The sequence below is a fragment of the Tachysurus fulvidraco genome, chromosome 13 (assembly GCF_022655615.1).
Source record: "Tachysurus fulvidraco isolate hzauxx_2018 chromosome 13, HZAU_PFXX_2.0, whole genome shotgun sequence".
NCBI lineage: Eukaryota > Metazoa > Chordata > Actinopteri > Siluriformes > Bagridae > Tachysurus > Tachysurus fulvidraco.
This window is the reverse complement of record NC_062530.1, coordinates 12,558,586-12,578,398: the sequence shown is the minus strand read 5'-3', so window position 1 is coordinate 12,578,398 and position 19,813 is coordinate 12,558,586. Positions and strand designations below refer to the sequence as shown.

At 45.0% G+C, this 19,813-nt stretch overlaps 2 protein-coding genes across 2 annotated transcripts in view; one reads left to right on the top strand and one right to left on the bottom strand.

Moving 5' to 3' along the window:
- Positions 1-19,813, top strand: part of reln (reelin) — a 447,239-nt gene that overhangs the window by 276,363 nt on the left and 151,063 nt on the right. The window lies entirely within an intron of this gene.
- On the bottom strand, positions 3,208-4,386 carry LOC125146184 (DNA-directed RNA polymerase II subunit RPB1-like). The gene is made up of 2 exons (XM_047822246.1): positions 4,161-4,386; positions 3,208-3,844 (listed from the first exon to the last, which is right to left on the bottom strand). The coding sequence occupies exons 1-2, from the start codon at positions 4,162-4,164 to the stop codon at positions 3,339-3,341; spliced, it is 510 nt and encodes a 169-aa protein (XP_047678202.1). The 5' UTR covers positions 4,165-4,386; the 3' UTR covers positions 3,208-3,338.

The following is a 19,813-nucleotide window of genomic DNA, read 5'->3' as shown; positions in this document are numbered from 1 at the left end:
ATGGTGTGGAGGCCACAAACTCACACTCAACATGGACAAGACGAAGGAAATGATAGTGGACATGAGAAAGGAGAGGAGAACGCATCAGCCACTGTTCATCCGGGAGCTTGAAGTGGAGAGGGTGAGCAACTTTAAATACCTGGGTTTCCACATCAGTGAGGACCTCACTTTGAACACCTCACATCAAGAAGGCCCAACAGCGGCTGTATTTTCTGAGGAGGCTGAGGAAGTTTGGCATGTCGCCTAAGATCCTCAGCAACTTCTACAGCTGTGTCGAGAGTGTCCTGACCAACTGCATCACTGTGTGGTACTGCAGCACTACTGTCATGGATTGCAAACGCCTGTGGAGAGTGGTGAAGACTGCCCAGAAGATCACCAGGACTCCAGTGCCCTCTCTGCAGAGCATCTACCACCACAGAGTCCACAGGAGAGCTGCTTCCATTCTCAACGACTCCTTCCACCCCCAGCATGGACTGTTCACACTTCTACCCTCAGGATGGAGGTACAGAAGTGTGAAATGCTGTAACAGGTCTGGCCTGTTACTAGTTCTATTCCTTACCTCTAGGGGGCAACCTTGACGTTGAATGTTTATAAGGGGATAGACAAGGAAAAGAAAATGGCTGCCACCCGATGCAATGAGGGTAAAGTAAATGAGAGTTCATATAAATAACTCTAAGCAAAGAGATCGTTTTCTGGCTGCCTTATTTTAATGAGTGGTCTGGATCATCACTTATGTGAACCCCCCCCAATTCAGATATATAGCTAGCTTTGAGTTAAGTTTGATCAGAGAGGTTATATAATGGCGCCCGAACAGGGACACATTTGTGTATGAGAGATTGTTTGGACCACTGACTAAAGATGGCAAGCCAAGAGAATAGTGACGAGGAAGAGCAAGGTCCCAAACTTGACTTTACCTCTGAAGCTTTTCTGAGTAGACGAGAACCTATAAAAGAACTAATTAATACCTTTAGTGAGCTCTATGTTGAATCTGAAGAAGAAAATGAGAGGATTGAGGTTGAGCAAGGACCTGAGCAACAGGATAGTACAACTTTGCCTCCTGTACTTGTTAAAGAACAAGAAGTCCAAATACCTTTTTTTTTTTTTTTTTTTTTACAATATTAGAACAGCTAAATGACAGAGTTAACAAACTGGAGAGTCGTTTTGAGGAATAGATTCAGAAAGGCAATGAATGTGTTACCATGGCTGAATTGAAAACCCAGTGTATGACTATTGAAGAAAGGATGAATTATCGGTCTGAAAGAGAAAGTGAAAGAATTCAAAAGAAAACAGAGCTTGAACTGCAGGATTTGGGCAAAACAATTACGGATTGCTTAAAAAGGCGAGACGTCCAAGTTGAGCATAAATTGAAATCTCTTGCTTCTGTAATGCCTACCCCCATACAGCATCACACAAAATATTCAACGCCTGCTCCAAGATATGTAGCTGATAGGCAAACATACAGTGTTTCTAATGATCCTACGCAATGTTTAGAAGGTATGTCCAGCTTGCCTCTGCCTCCACCAGTGAAACTGGAGTTCCCAAGCTTTAGTAATGGTGAAGAAGATCCTGTTATTTTCTTAGAGAGGTGTGAAGAATATTTCGCTCTACGCCCTCTCTGTGATTATGAGATTCTTACTTCCCTTACCTCTGTGCTGAAAGGTACCGCTAAAGATTGGTGGCTGGCTGAAAAGAAGAATGTAAAATCTTGGCAGCAGTTCAAAGAAGTCTTCTTGCAGTCTTTCCTAACACTCGGGTAATGCAGCCTGTAAAGAGAGTTGATCAACCAGAAATGGTTACTCTCCCTATTATTCTCCGGGGCAGATTCTTTCAAGCAATGGTTGACACAGGTAGCACATTATCTCTTATTAAAGAAGCCTTCTGGAAACAGTTACGAGGGCAAGAACCTTGTAAAACCAGCAATGGTCAGTCATTTTTGTTAGCCAATGGTCATAGACAGGAGGTCATTGGCAAGGTGGTATGGGAGTGTGAATTACAAGAAAAGAAAATGGATGTCACATATAATGCGTGATACTAACTTGACTGTACCTCTTATCCTTGGAATGGATTTTCTATGGTCTTCTGGGATTGTTCTTGACTTTAGAAGATCCCAATATTGCTTAACAAGGTTAGAAGAGGGTGGTGATGAAGAGGTAACTTTTCCTTTGATGATACCTGAATCCTGTGCAAGCCTACACTTCTATCTTGCTATACCCTTGCCTGGGGTTTCAGAAGACACTCAACAATCTATACGTGATTTGGTAATAAAAACCAACACCAACCAACAGAATAAGAGTTTGTTAGAGGAGTTGATGCTTAACTGGCCTACAGTTTGCACAAATGAAATTGGTCGAACGAGTATAGTTAAACATCGCATTATTACCACAGACGAGGTCCCTATGAGAAAAAGACCATATAGACTGTCAAGATAAAAGCAACAATTTGTTGACAAAGAAATCCAAGAGTTATTGGATAAGAAAATTATATGGCCTTCTATTTCCCCATGGGCTTCCCCTGTAGTGATGGTACCAAAAAAGGATGGAGGATCAAGATTATGTATTGACTATCGAGGGCTAAACACAAAAACTCACCTAGATGCCTACCCAATGCCACAGATACAAGACATCTTGGAATCTTTACATGGTGCCTCAGTGTTTAGTACTCTTGACCTTAAGACTGGCTACTGGCTACTGGCAAATGGAGATGGAAGAAGACAGTATACAGAAGACAGCTTTTGTTACCTCTGCAGGATTATTTGAATTCTTACGTTTACCGTTTGGCCTTAAAAATGCTGCCGCATTGTTCCAGAGATTGATGGAGCATGTGCTCAGGGAACTAAGAGGAAAATGCTGCCTGATTTATATAGACGATGTGGTGATCTACTCTGAGAATGAGGAAAAACACCGACACCACCTCCTCCAAGTTTTTAGCTGCCTTTCTATTGCAGGGTTGACATTGAATTTGAAGAAGTGCAATTTTTTCCAGAGGTCACTAACATTTTTAGGTCATGTGATCTCAGGTGAAGGAGTAAAGACTGATCCGGCCAAAGTTTCAGCAGTCCGTGAATTTCCTGTTCCTCATCACTCCCAGATTTGCAACGTTTTCTAGGTTTGGCAGGGTGGTGTTGTGAAAAATCCCAGAACCCAGCAGTAAAAAACAGAGAGACATGCCTTAAGGCGATTATGATTGGAGTCATAAGACACATGGGGACAAACCCCAGATGTTGTAATAATCTTAAGGTAATATATAACTAGAGAATAAAATAACCAAATAACCACACTTGAGTCAGAGGGTGGATAGAAGGTGATTTATTATTATTATTAAGGTGTTTTTATTAGGCCTTAGTAAAGGGGAGTAGTAGGAGTGTAATCTGGAGATCCAGGAGTGTAATCTGGAGATCCAGGAGTGTAATCTGGAGATTCAGGAGTGTAATCTGGAGACGCAGGGTTAGAATAAGAGGGAGAAGATGGAAAGGTGGGAGAGAGGGGACGAACATAGGCATAAGGAGGGGGGGAGCCGGGAGTTCCAGGCTCACGGGTGCAAGGGTGAGCATGAGGACAGCCATCAGTTTGAGATCCCCTGTCCACGAGGTTTACCAGAGTGGTTTGAGAGGAGGACATGAGAACAGGAGGATTTCTCATAATAGGGGATGGCAGATAAGCATGCGCAGGCAGTTCAGGAGAAATGAGCTGTTCCAGAAGCGTAGTGAGCTCAGAGATGATATGACGCAGTTGGAAGCGGCGATAGCCGGCCATGGGGTCAGCAGGCGCAGGTCTTGGATAGGGAGAAGGACGAGGGTCCCGGCGGGTGTAGCCAGGCTGAATTGACCGACCTGGAGGTGAAGGATCTAAGGAGAGAAAAGAGTAACTGACTTAGTAGAGATAGAGGAAATGAAGCTTGAGATATGTATATGTTAGCAAGCCCAGCCAGGGGATAAAAAGACAGGCTGAGATCATAAACAATTAACAGGCTTGAGAAGTTAAAGAACTCCACTTGTACACAAGCAATATTACAGCAGCAATAGCTTAACAATAGTAATGTTATAGAATGACGAATAGGTAAGAGCCTTTTTACATAATATCATGTGACATAAAATAGACTCATAGAGTGAATATAATCAGAAAACATCATATACAGGAGAAGATAGCAAAAGGGAAACTTACTCATTTTAGTTGAATGCAGGTTCACTCCTCAGGGCAGATGTCTGTCGTAAAAGACTCAGAAGCAAATGGCAAATGTAACTTTGACGAGGGAATGGAGCCCCTTTTTGTGCACATTTGTAATAACAAATGTAAACTTGTTATGAAAAATGGGAAAGACAGTGGTTCTCAGACCTTGGCCCATAGCGATAACATGTTAGGCAGAATGGAAAAGACCATTGTTCCCAGACCGTAGCTCATGAATTGTTATGGAAAATGAAGAAGACCATGGGTCTCAGACCTTGGCCCATAGCAAAAACATGTTAGGTAGAATGGAAAAAAACAGGGGGCCACAGTCCTAGGCCCTGAGAACTAAAGGAAGGAAAATCCATAAATGGGCATTTGGTGCTCATAAACATGTTGTGCAGACTGAAGAAGGCCCAGGTGTTTAGTCTAAAGTTATGCGAAATAAGGGAAGGAAAATCCATAAATGGGCATATGGGTGAAAGGTAATGGGAAATCAGGGGAAATTGGGTCCGGGTGTTTAGAGAACATAGTGGGTAATGCCGATAAAAACAGGTGATATGGCACCTGGGACTCCAAAAAAATAGTGGGAAACGAAGCGGGGGCGAGGAGTGTTAGGATATATATATATCCGGGGCGAGCGGGCCAGTTGGGGGTTGTTTTTATTTTCGCAAGGACGTCGCGAGAGTTTTTGTTTCTTTCTTGATTGATTTGGCATGACATGCCCTTATGGGTTTTAATTTGTTACTTTGAATTTGGTAATTTGTTACTTTTAATTTGGCAATAATTTGTTACTATTAAATTTGGCAATTTGATAATTTGATACTTTGAATTTGGCAACTACAATTTGTTGGCTGATTGACCACAATAAAGAAGTTTGCTCATTCTCATCCAGGCCTGAGGAGTTTTCTCAGTTTCTTTTGTAGTAATTATAGAGTTAACAGTGAAATTTAACTAAAAGCCTAAGAGAAGAGGACACCCTGTGATGTGTCGACTTGGAGACCGGCTCTGAGTTCCGACATATCTAATGGCACCCCAGATGGGACTTCAAAGGGGCTAGCTTGACCTGTGTCCGGGACCAGGACCACTCTCTCTGAAGGGTCACAGAGGCCGGCCATAATAATAAGGTAAGCAGACGCCTGTTATATTCGAAGTCTGTGTGTAGTGAATCTGTGGCCTGAAAAGGGAGGGGTGGCCCTGGGAGGCGGACAGCTGCCCTTGAAGTCAAGAACTCTTAAGGGTGAAATACAGTATAATCAGTATAATAACTGGATGAGAAGGGCAATAGATAAAGTTGTTTTTTGTTTTGATTTGTGACTGTGTGAGTGGCAGGGTAAAATCTCATGGGCGGATTCTGTTGTGAGAGGCACACACACACTTAGACAGTGAGAGAGGTGTGAGTGTGTGACAGGCATAATCTCATGAGTGAGTTCTGTCGTGAGAGACACGCACACGGAGAAAGAGGGAGAGGTGTGTGTGTGTGGCAGAACAAAAATCTCATGGGTGCATTCTGTCGTGAGAGACACACACACGGAAAGAGCGAGCGAGAGACAGAGTGAGGGGTGTGTGTGTGTGTGACAGAAAAAACTCATGAGTGAATTCTGGTGTATACATTTTTACTTATTTATATTTGTGGTATTAAGGATTGAAAATTCCTGTGGCGTACCGCCGGTGTGTATATAACTCACAGCCGGGACTGAACGGGCAGGTGGAGAAAACGCGTTGGCCCTAGATAGGGTAGGGCTGGTGGGGGCCCCCTGGGGTACGGTAAAGTACCCCGTATTTATAAGTGTTATAAGTGTTTATATACGTGCACGTTATCATCATAAATATACGGCACATAAGTACACAGTCATAAATGGCACATAAGTACACAGTCATAAATATACGGTCATAAGTATATAAATAAGTGTACGCCATATATAAAATATTATAAGTGTACGCCATATAAGTATATAATAAATGATACGTGTACGGTGTGTATTGTGTATGAATTGTTCATGTGTTTATGTGCACGTGTGTATTTGTGTATTGTCAAACTGAATGACGATTCAGTTTGATGTGTGATAAAGTATAAACAAGCAATTGTGAAGTGTTTTATGGCACTTATAAGATCTTATAAAATGAGTTGCAACCTAGAGGCCTAAGTCGCACAAGCAGAACATAACATTTATTTAAGTTACACAAGCAGTCCATTATAACAGAGAACTGTATAAGACAGACACACTAAGTGAGGATGGGATTCACCTGATTCATCTGATTCACTTCACGTCATAGTTTAGTTTTCAATAAATGTTTTCCACATACCCCCAAGGTCCAACAAGTAGCATTTTAATCCGAATTGCTGTGCTCGCTTTGCGGTGATTTTTTTTTTTTTCTTCTTCTTCTTTTTCTCGAGGACTGTGCACGGAGTTTGCTCCCGTCCATTTTTTCCGACTCTCGCTTCCTAGTGATGAACTACAAATTCGGTGTCATGTTTGTAGTCCAGCTTTACATGAGCCAATAGTGCCTCATAGAGCAGAGATAGACAAGCTTAGAAGCCAATACCCGGTAACCGGTATTTGGTTGGCAGTTGGGCCAGCCAGTAACAAAGAGCGAGACTCTGACGTCCCCAATAATAAAATTTAGCCAATAAGGAGACGATTTTAACGAGGAGCGATAAGGGCCATCTGGCAAGGGGCCAGGTGTGCCCGCTACTGAAGAACACTGTGAAAACAAGATTGATTGTTATGACTTACATTCCAAAGCTGAACACACAGAACAGCTTTTCTGAGTCTTTTCTCTTTTCGTGAGCAGATACTAATGCTGAATGGGAAAACATTCATATAATAAATCATTTTAATTTTGTTAAAGAATTTAGACAAGTCTAGGGCCATTTGTGTTGACTTCATAGAAAATTAAATTTTGTGTTGGGGGAAAGTTTTAAGGTTAGTAGTGTTAAACCAGGTGTAGGTCATTTTGTTTTATCTTTATTTTTTGTATTTGTTTTATTATTAACCTTTGTTTTATTTTTGTTGTTGTTTGGTTATATGGATTCCATAAGCTGAAAATCTATACAATCAGCTAGTGTTCCTGGGTCCACACATATGCATAGTCATTCATACATACATAGATACATAGTGGTTTTAATTCATACCGGGACTGACATAAACTCCAATATGATTTATAATTACATTAATAACCTAATGGCCTAATGTAGTGTTTTTGTTTTTTGGGTTTTTTTTTACAGAAAGCATTTTAGCTTCTGTAACTTTGTGCCAGTGAGGCCTAGGATCACCCTGACATTTGTAGCACACACAGAGAGGTTGTTTTGGTTCCAATGAGATTGTTGTTTTCTCTCTCTCTCTCTCTCTCTTCTGAGTGTTAGAGGTTTTAGAAGCTGAAAACTTGGAGCATTATCTAACTGTGTATACATTATGTTATAAGTGGGTCGTTAGATGAGACCCAAGATTACCGACAAGTTAACAACAATTTAAATTTAAATGGTTTATTCTGTTCACTTTTATTTGTTAGTTTTTTGTTTTTCTTTCTCCTGTTTTGACAATGTAACAACGTTTACAACTCAACTCAACAGTTTGATTTGATTATTTATCTAAGTGGTTAAACTGGTTTGATTGATTGATTGATCGATGGAGGGTTTATTTGATCTTGTTTGATTTATTAGTGAGTTAACTATTTGAATAGGTTAATGCTTGGTTGAATATACAATTATATGAATGTGTAGTTGGTTGATTTTAATCAAGTTTAATTTTCAGTTTTATTTGAATTTCATAGAGTTATACTTATTGGACTTATACTCTGATTTTTTATCTGCTTTGTTTTTTGAGAGCCAGACTAGAATCCCCCAGCAACCCCGATTACCAGAAAAAGAATAAAAACGTCCAACTACAATAGTTACAGAACCACGTGATAGAGCCACAATGGTGAGACCGGAGTGCATGATGGACAGAGGGAAGAACTTAATAACTCCAGCTACAATTATAATAATAAAGCACAAGAAGGCTGAAAAAGAAATTAAGAAGTACATGAAAAAATGGCAAGACCGGACAAGGGGAGAATTGCAGTGGCCCGAAGGTGGAACATTCGATGAAGGGAAATGTAAGAAGATGAAGGAAAGGATAGAATGTTGGGGGGAAGCAAAAAAAGAGAGTATCGAGAAAACTATGAAGAAATGGGAGATAGTGGAGTGGTTTGAAGAGGAAGGAAAGAGAAGAAGGGAAGAGAAGCTAAAAGCGGAACCAAGCAAAGAACAGGGAAAAGAGAAGGCTACAGCCCCACCATCAGATGAATGGGGGGAACAGCTACAGCCCCCACCTTACAATCAACAATATAAGCCCAACCATCATGGCATATATCCCGTAATAAATACGGGGAAGGCGAGTGAAACACAAGAAATAGAACTGGAGATCATAGGAGGGCAAGTCAGAGGAGTCATCCGGCCGACAGCAGTAGAAAAAGAGCAAGAAGGCTGCCCTCCCATGGTAAAGGGCGGTATAAGAGGAGAAGAAGGAAAATACCCAGAATGCCCAGAAGGGGCTACAGGAGGAAGAGAGGAAGCGCTGGAAGATGATGAATACCGACGCCTGTACTGGGACAGGGAGGTGGAGAAAGCTAATGCCCGATGGGAGGAAGGGGACTCCCACTTATCGAGGCAACAAGCAGAGGAGCGTAATATGGAGTGGTTGACTGAATACACACACCCGCCAGGTTTAAAAAGACACAGCACACCAACAGCACATTGGGCAGGGGAACATATGGAGCCACAAATGGAAGATGTCTGCCAGTCGGGAAGGAGAGGATTAATAAAGACCGGGCAGGTGGAACATCATAAGAGCCTAAGCGAAGCCCAGGGGTCCCTAAGCAAACCAAACGACTGTGCAACAAAAAGGACCCTCATAGCGGTCCAGGAGGAGCAAGAAAAGAAACAGCAGACCAAGGCAGATGGGAATTTATCACCCAGTGGAAAGACAGAGGAGGGGCGGCAACGGCATCCACAGCTGATGGAAGGTACAGAGATGCCCGGCGAGGGAATAAAAAGACGGAGTAACCAAAAGTCCCTCACCCCAATGGAAATGGTGAGTGATGACGACATAAGCTCAAGGGCGGCCCCAGTGAATGTGGAGCCCCCGCACGATATAAGAGGAGTAAGAGTGAGACTGCAGGGAGAAGTGCAGCTGACCCCCCTGGAAACAGAAGGCGTGTGGCAGAACGAAGAGCAGGAAAGAGCAATAAGGGAAGCTCTGGAACGAAGCCAAAAAACAGATGTGACGATGGAGGAGTTACGAGGTCAAGCATCACGACTAGAAATGAAAGTGGAGGAATTGGAATTGGAATATAAATACTTGGAGGAGGAACAGAAACGAGCGGAGAAACAATTTAAAATTCTCCAAAGAACAAGAAAGACACGGAAGAAGTTAGACAAACAAAAATGGGGCGACATCCAAAGAAACAGACACATGCAGACCCGATCCCAGACGGGAAGAGGGAGAGGTGGGGAGACGCAGCAGGTGACCCCCGAAAGTGAGAGTTCCAGTGAAGAAGAGGAGGAGACAGAAGCACCAAGAGCAACACAGCTCCCCCTGATAGTTAAAGGAAAGCAAATGCATTATGTGCCATGGACATTTATGGATGTGACTGGATTGGTAAAAAGACTGCCAAGTGTGTGCGAAGGAGCACAAAGGTGGATCACAAAGTTTGAGGAACAAACAACTGGACAAAGTTTGGCTCTGGGAGATTTGAAGGCAATCCTATGCCAAACCATAGGAAAAGCAAAAATGATGGAAATATTCCACCTTGCTGGATTAGGAAGAGAGGCAGATGATCCAAGGGGAGATGGAATAACCTTCGGCCCATACAGGAATGACCTGTGGGATCAGTTAAGGACGGCCTACCCAACCAAGGCAGACCCAGGAAAAGTGGAAAAAATAAAGCTGGAAGATGGAGAAGGGGTGGCCGAATTTATACTGAAACTCCAGGAGTCCTGGAGAGAGGAGATGGGAGCAGCATGGGATGAGACACCCGCAAGTGAGACACTGTTTAAACTCATGTTAAAAAGGGCACTCCCTGAGGAAGTCCAAGACCAACTGGAAACAGTGGTGGGTCTAAACACCATGCCATGGGCCACCTTTGAAGCGAATGTAATACACTATACAGAGTTACACAGAAAAAGGAAGAAGGAGGAGAAAAAGGCTGCAGAAGATTTAGTAGTACAATTGCACAAGGCGCAGCTGGGAGAACTAGCAAGAAATAAACAAGAAAGCCATGAAAAGAAAAAGAAGGAAGATAAAGTCTATGCCCCAAAACAGGCGGCAGTCATGGTGGCTCCGACCGCTGCTGAAGCCGCGCCACCTCCAATTGGAGGAGTACCACAAGTGATGGTGACTCAGTCACAGCCACTGCCTCCAACCATGATGCAATACCCAATGCAACACCCAATGAGTTATCCCATGAATCCTCAGTATGCACCCCAACAGCGTGGATGGGGACCACCCAGAGGTCGGGGAAGAGGAGGACAGGGAAGACAACCTCCACAAAGACCGGCCTGGAGAACAGGAGGACAAGAGAGAAGAACCTGCTGGAATTGCAATCACCCAAGTCACCTGAAACAAGACTGTCCCTACCTACAATATGGGGCACTAGGAGGGGCCATGGGAAACCAAGGACAGACACAGATGCCTGCTCCAATGCTTCAACAAGGAGCAGGGCAGTCGGGAATGCAGCATGCACTCGCAGCAACACCACAAGGAGCTGGGAATTGGGCAGGCCAATGGCTGGGCCCAGGATTTCAAGGACGAGCCCCAGCACCACCTGGAGGGGGCCCATCGGGCCCAACTCCTGGAGGAATGTGAAGAGGCCCAGAGAAGCCAGAGGGGGAGCTGGTGCAGTGTACCACCTCACTGCACCCTGCACAGGAACCAACAATTATGGTGGGAATCGGAAATGAAGTGCAGGCCCCATTCCTGATTGACACAGGAGCAACATTTACAAGCATTGGGAAAGAAGGCACAAAGCTTCCCCTCACGCGTAGAGCAATAAAAACAGTGGGCTTCTCAGGAAAAACTCAGACTCTACGATTCACTGAGCCGCAATGGATTACTATAGAAGGAATAGTAGTGCAAGCACCCTTACTTTACTCCCCAGACACTCCAGCTAATCTTCTTGGGAGAGATGTGCTTTGCAAACTAGGAGCTAAAATACACTGTGGCCCAACAGGAGTGTGGATAACACTCCCAGAAATGTTAGCTCAACAATACCTAGTAGTAAGCCAAGAAGAAGAAATGACAGAACTGGACAAGGTGTATTGGATGGAAATCAAGGACAAAGATACATCAAACATATGGCAAGAATACTCAGAATGGAAACCATGGCTAAACTACATACGTCCAGACTGCCGTGAGGCCAGGGGACCATGGCATTGTACCCTGAAATATGATGAAGGGGGAAAAGATGAAGAATATGCATCATTATGGGAAGAACGACTAGAAGGAAGAAAATATCACATCAGCACGCACAGCATAATCCTTGGTCGGCAAGGAGTAGCTACATATGCTGTACTCCCTGAACTGATTCAAGAATGGTATCAAGTTGGAGACGCAGTCTCCCACATCTCCCTGATGATCGGGCAAGGGTATGAATCAAAAGACTTAGGGCCCATGATGAGAGAAGCAGGGAGGGTAGAGAAATGGAACCCGACAAGATATTCTAGGGTATGTGTGTCGGAAGACAAAACGTTCCTAAAGATAGATTATAAGGGGACAGAGCAAGTAGTAGCCACCACCATGCTAGTTAGTCAGCAGACAAAACTACAGGTGAGAGTAGAAGTGGAGGTACAGATGTCACAAGTAGAAGACGAAGAAGAGCTGACAGAGAAAGAAGTAGAAGAATCACTAAGTGAAGTCCCAGAGCAATTATGGACTAAACATGCAACAGATGTAGGACTAGTCAAATCAGCAGGATTAGCGAAAATACAAATCAGACCTAACGCTCCACTACCCTATCAAAGACAATATCCATTATCCAAAGAAGCGGAAGAAGGGATAGGGCCAACTATTAAAGGGTTATTAGAAGCAGGGGTTTTAATCCCCACTAGGAGTCAGTGCAATACTCCAATTTTTCCGGTCAGAAAGCCCAAATCAGATAAATGGAGACTGGTCCACGATTTGAGACCAGTCAATCAGATAGTGGTGGCAGAGACCCCAATAGTCCCAGATCCACACACTTTGTTATCAAATATTCCAGAGGGAACGAAATGGTACACAGTAATCGATCTATGTTCAGCATTTTTTAGTATCCCATTGCACCCGGACTCTCAGCACTTGTTTGCATTTACGTATCGTGGGCAACAGTATACTTATACGAGGCTGCCCCAAGGCTATTGCGAAAGTCCATCAATATTCAACCAAGTACTGACCAGAGATCTGGTGAATTTACAACTGGAAAGCCGGATGGTCCAATACGTGGACGACCTCCTGATTTGTAGCCAATCAAAAGAGCAATGTGTGCAGGATTCTATAACAGTACTGAAGGCCCTAGCAACCAATGGGCACAAGGTCAGTAAAGAGAAGCTACAATTCTGCCAGAGAAAGGTGGAATATCTAGGACGAGTTCTAGAAGGAACAACACGAAGAATATTGCCGGCTCATGTACAAGCTATACGGGATGCACCACGACCTCAAACCGTGCGCCAGATGTTGTCATTCCTGGGCATGGCAGGATTTAGCAGACCATGGATATGCGAATTTGCCTTAAAAGTACAACCACTTAGAAATATGATAAAAGCTGCTGATCAGGCTAAGCCCAACACACAGCTGACATGGACACCAGAAGCATCAGCAGCCTTCGAGATGTTGAAGGGCACACTAGCCTCAGCCCCAGCACTGGCTAGTCCGGATTACAGCAAACCATTTCACCTATACGTGTCAGAAAGACAGGGCTTTGCATCGGCAGTACTAATGCAGCAACAGCAAGGGGTAGGAAAACAACCTATTGCCTACTTCAGCACAGCATTGGACAACGTTGAGAAGGGCATACCGCCATGTTATCGTGCTCTATCAGCAGCAGCATTTGCATATCAAAAGGCTTCTACCATCACAATGGGTCACCCCGTGACCCTGTATACATCACATGCACTGCATGCATTATTGACAAGTCAAGCGTTTGTAATAACCAATGCGAGGCGCACAGGTTATGATGTGATACTGTCAGCACCGGAATTGACAATTGAAAGATGCAACACAGTTAACCCGGCCGAAAGGATGGTGCTGCCGAGTGAAGGGACTCCACACAATTGTACAGAAGAATCTGAAAAGTTCCTGAAAGCACGACCGGATTTAGAGTCCCAACCTCTTCTAGGGGCACAACAAACTTTCTTCGTGGATGGATCATGTTATCGTACCAATGAGGGAAACAAAGCGGGTTATGCAGTAGTAGAATATGACCTCATGAAGAATGTATATCGAACAATAAGCGGAGTGACTGTCCCACAACCATGCTCAGCTCAATTGGCAGAGATAAAAGCATTGACAGCAGCTTGTAAGCTAGGAGCAGGGAGAATGTGTACAATATACACTGACTCAGCATATGCGTATGGGGTATGCCACGTTTTTGGACCAATCTGGGCACAACGAGGGTTCCTGAGGGCTGATGGTTCAACTATCTCCCATGGACCAGCCATAGCAGAACTGCTGGCAGCGATACAGATGCCTAAAAAATTAGCTATTGTGAAGTGCAGAGCTCACAGAACAGATGGAACAACAATAACAAAAGGAAACACTGCAGCTGATGAAGCAGCTAAAAAGGCAGCAGTAGGGGATGGATGCATAATGGCACTCATGCAGGGAGAAGAGCCAGATGCAGGTCCAGGAGAGATGTCAATGGAAGATGTGAGGGATGCACAAAACACAGCCAATCCGGAAGAAGTAGAACAGTGGAGAAAACGAGGCGCATTCCAGGACAAAGAGACAGAAGTATGGAGAAGCGGAGAGGGGTTGTGGGTGGCACCCACAGCCCTTTTACCAATGCTGATAAAGGAAGCCCACGGGATAGATCACTGTAACAGAAGGGTGATATTAGACACTGTCAGGAAAAACTGGTGGTCTCCGTACCTAGCCAGCTACGTAGATAAAACACTAAGAACATGTGAGCTCTGTGCTAAAAGAAATGTCAGAAAGGGTTTCACGGCCCCAATAGGACACATTCCAGAACCTCGAGGGCCGTTTCGACACTTAATGATGGATTTTGTGGACATGGCAGAAAAGGCAGAGGGAAAGCGATACATTTTGGTAGTGATTGACATGTTTAGTAGATGGGTAGAAGCAGTGGCCTGTGCCAGGAATGATGCTAAGACAGTGGCAAAATTCTTGTGTAGAGAAGTAATCCCAAGGTTTGGTATTCCAGATCAGTTGAGTTCAGATAATGGACCTCATTTTGTGAATAAAGTAGTTGAATCCATTGCACAAGCGTTGTGCATTAATCATAAGATGGGATGTGTCTATCACCCAAGCTCACAGGGAAGAGTAGAAAGAGCCAACGGTGTGCTAAAAGAGAAAATTGCAAAGATATGCGCCAGCACAAGCCTGAATTGGGTACAGGCTTTGCCACTGGCTCTGATGAAAATGCGTTCACAGACAAATCGTACAACACACTTGACACCGCATGAAATGGTAACAGGCAGGCCGATGCCCGTGGCTTTTACGCGAGGACCCTATAAGGGCCCATCACTTGAACAGATGGAAGGTGAAATGTCAAGCTATGTGAAGCATTTAACCCATATCCATAGACTCTTGTGTTCGCAGGTGAGTCCGGCTACGCATGGCACAGAAGTGGAGGAACCACGTAACCAGGTAGAGCCAGGAGACTACGTGTACATCAGAACATTCAAGAGAAAACATTGGAGACAGCCAAGAAGAGAAGGACCCTTTAAAGTGGTGTTAGCTACCCCCACGGCAGTCAAGGTCGAAGGTAAGGAATACTGGTACCACCTTAATCATTGTTGTCGTGCGACAGCTGTAGCAAACACTGGGGAAGAATCTTCAACCTCAAAGACGAGGGCGCAGCCCCAAGAACAGCCACACGCCATAGAACAAAGAACCGGGAAACAGCCCTCCACGTCTGAGGCAGGACAACAGCGGGCAGGTCAGTCACCCGCCGACAAAAGGAAAGAAAAAGACTACAGGATTTCGTATTCTGAGGACCAGGATTATAGTGATCCCTATGGTCCTGACCTAGTGACAGGCCCGGCCGCTGGAACACGGGCCAAAGCTAGAGCACGCACACAGCAAATCCACCTGCCAGGGAACGTTGAGACATCAATCCCTGCCCCTGTAGGTGACATTGTTGAGGATAATCCAGGAGGTTACACAAGCTCAGCGAGGGATTAGATATTTAGATTAGATATTGTTGGAGACCTAAAGTTATAACAAATCGTTTGTGAATCATGGCTCAACTAGCCACTCCCCAAAAAGAGAACACAGACGAGAAACCACTAGATAAACTCGATGGAACTCATAAACAATATAAAGACAGACTAACTGTACAAATCTTTTATATGGCATGTGTAATAAGCATACTTCTGAATCTAGCAATCGCAGTAGGAATTTTTACAGTTAAAATTCGTGCCTATACCCTACATAATGACACTCATAATGACTCATTGCCCTATCACACCTCCGAATCAGGCTCACGGCTCAGACGTAGTATAGGCACAGGTTCCGCCACTATAGGGGGACGCACAGTGTTTCAGGGGAAAAGCTCCTATCCCATAATAGCGGGAGTTGACAGGACATCAGCCGAGACAGCTATTGAAAGTCACATAAAGTGTGCTCTAGGATTATTCACCCATGCTAGCAACCGCAGGAAAATAGGGAATGACACATGGTACTTCATGATGTATTCTTTTGACTACACTGGTCCCTTTTCGGCAGTAGTATCAGACCCGATACAGTGGGCGAAAAACCAGTCATCATCACACTACACCCTGACCCTAGAGATTCGAATTAAGCGACCAGGAGAGGCAACCCCAGATCCAACAACTAGCATTGTTATCAGTGGCCAACCTGCCAGAGGTGACGACGGCGGACATTGTAAGTTAATCCATGCCTTATGGTATTACAGTCTCCACGCGGACTCAGTTTATCCATCCTCATTGCAGAAAACGTTATTCCTTGAAACATATGAAGTCTATGTCTACGTCCCAGCCTGGAGTCCTGGCTTTCAGTTTCGTCAGGCAGGTATTGATTTTTGGGCTAAATGTGGCGGTTCAGGCAATAGTAAATGCGAAACACGCCACTCCAGGGTACGGGGGGAGTACGGGACACTTCAGAATTACGTTAAAGTGAACAGTATTAACCAATACAATACCACAGCTGACGGCATCGAGGGAAACCTCTATCGACAGTGGCTGACAGAAACTGCTCACCAGGTTGCTGCAAACAGTACCTGTGTAGTATGCCATGACCGGTCTAATCAAACTCCCTATGTAATGCCTACTAGAGGTGTGGATGAGTGTGATAAATCTCCATATAACGATACATATTTGTGTCCTGCACTGTGCCTGCTGGGGTCAGCAGCCAGAACCCATGGGCCGAAATGGATGGGCAACATAAGTAGATCATGTGCGTATCAGCCGGTAGCCTCGCCAATTCCTACAGATATGTCCGTTCAGATGCGGTCTAACCAGAAATTTCCACTATGTATTAAGTCCAGGGGATCAGTGTATGTCGGATTTATTCCTAAAACTGCCTGCATGGGAATATTAGATGCTCATCACCCTATAGTGAATGTGCTTCCACATTGTAAGACGACAGAATACGGATGTGAAAAGTCCGTTCCAGGTCTAATGACCGTCCCTAGTCTGAGATTTGGCACATTGCCACTGGCAGACATCTTCTGGTACTGTGGCGAGAGCACGGCGCTTCAGACCCTTCCTCGAATGTGGCATGGACTGTGTGCTCCAGTTGTGCTAGAGGGACATCTTACAGTGATGGCCTTAAATAACTCCCTCCTAGACCAACTCTTAACGCAAGCACACATCCATAACTCACGATCTATACGTGATATCTCAAAATATCTGCGACCCAGTAATGCGTCCGCGCTTCCTGCCTGGTCAGCAGACCCTGATATTTACATTGACTGGAGAGGAGAGCCTGTGGGTGTTCCAGAGGAGCATAGAGCCCTATCCGATGCAACCTCGATGGCATGGACCGTTTTGTTACCGCACGTGCAAGTACACAGAAATATGAAATGGATAAACTACATATGGTATAATCAGCAGCGCTTTATCAATCATACAATTGCGGCCTTAGGACTCATCTCAGAACAATTACATGCCACCACGCTGATGACAGTGGAGAACCGCTTTGCTATAGATCAAATGCGAGGGCCAGAACAGGGAGTGTGTGAAATGATCGGCACTGACTGTTGTGCCGTCATCCCCCTACATACGGGCCCTACAGGACCACTAACCACATTGCTTACCCAGATGAAAGCAGCCCGAGACCAGATGGTCCGGAACTCGGGCGCACCGGATCCAACCTGGTATAAGTGGTTACTTTCGGGAGATTGGATGGCAGGATTAATGCGTGTAGGCATGACAATTTTTACAGTATTAGTAGTCATAGCCTGTGTTGCGTGCTGCGGAATACCTCTTCTACGCGCGTTGATTGACAAAACAGTCCACTCTCTCTTTGGACAATATATGCAGATGCAGATGATGGAAATGGATCCAGACTCATTCCCGCTGCTGGACAAGAACATTAGTGATTCGGACTGGAACTAGCTGCACATATACAGGACTGTAACATATTGGTGTATGTCCATGTTTGTCTGTATCCCGTGTGTGTGTGTGTGTGTGTGTTTTTGTAAGTGTTGTGTACAGACTTATGGAGTGCATCCCATCCCGGCGTCCCCAGCGCCGCCAGCCAGTGCAACGACATCAGACGTGTGCCTGCCTTGAACCTGATTCTGAGGGTCTGGTGTACCGCTTTCATAGATATAATGACGATAACGCCCCACGCCTGGCCTGTTGCTCGTCTTGTAGAAGGTTAGGTAGGGAAGTATCCCTTTCGGCATACCGGTGGTGGTTATATCTTAGGCTTGAAAAGGAGCCCCAGCGGACTTGGCGATCGTATCCCCCCCTTAGATCGCACAGTCAGTGGATTACCCTGGAGGAGGACTCACGGCCTATCCCACTGATACTCTCACATGCAGACATCATGCTCGAAGAAGCGTCATGGGTGGTCATGCATCAACCTGACATGGACTACCAGCTTATGGATAGACTCATCCTGCGGGTTCACGCCTATGAACTCCGCCGGTGCATTTCCGTTGCATCACTGTATGGCCCTAAAACTAAGCATGCGTACCTCATATCACGCTATGTGCAGCAGCACGTTGTCCAGCAGTATTACTCTCTTTTCTTTTGTGGTTATCAACTGTGGACTACTCACACTAGTGGGGCACAAGCAGCCCTAGCGCGTCTACACCCGCAGCCAGCTTGGCTGGCTCAGTGCCTACAAACACGTAGAGACTCAGAAGTAGTAGTAATCCTTCCAAGAACATGTTACTCCCAAGCGTTCTCTGACATTTGGTATTCACTGAATAATAAACGGCGGATTAAAGCGCCATTGCCACGTTGGGTGTACGCGAGACACCACAATCATTATTGGTGGTGGCCCTAATTGTGACTGAATTCAGACTGTATACACACAAGCTTTGCTGTACATATGCTTAAGTAATGTGTTGGTATCTGTGTCTACTGGTCTATTGCCTGTTTTCTATATTGTATGTGAAGATTTGTTGCAGGCTATGTCGAACCCGCGGAGTAATCAGAGACAAGTCCAGCGTCCCCGCACGTGTGCCCGGTTAGAGGCGAGCCCACGGGGTATCGCTTGTCGACTCGACGACGCTCCCGGTTACTGCTATACGTGCATCGTACTGGACAACGAGGTAGACCTGTCTGACTTCATCTGGAGGGACTTCAACCTGGGTGTATCACCACATCGGACCTGGCTGACATACCCTTCCCCACCGACGGCTGACACTTGGTTCACGTTGCTTGAGGACACACGCCCCGTATCACTTATCCTTGCACATGCAGATCTAGTCCTCCCTGAAGGACTGTGGGTTCATTCGTGCCATGAGAATGATTATTCTCTGGACAGGGGATTGCTTTTGCGGGTACACACATACGAGATACGGCGTTCCTTCTGTGTGGCCTCGACGTATGGACGTGGACGTGGACGCGCACATGCGTATATTATTTCCCGCCATGTACGGCAGGCTGCCGTACGGCAGTACTGTACGGTATTCTTTTGTGGATATAAACTCTGGACATCGCACACCAAAGATGTGCAACAAGGTCTACAGGATATGCAAAGACCACCCACTTTCATGGACTCATGGGCAGGGGGTGATTCGGATGCGGTTGTTCCCATTACTCGAGCTTTTCACGCTTATTGCCACAAAGACATTTGGAGATCCCTGCGTGCAGGCCGTCACATCAGAGCCCCGTTGCCACAGTGGATTCAAACTATGCAGCGTAATCACCATTGGTGGTGGTCGTAGGGACAGCTAGTTTTCTTATGCCCTGCAACTGTTTTTTTTGTGTGTTTTTGTTTGTTTATTATGTTTACTATACCTTTAGTATGTTTATGCTG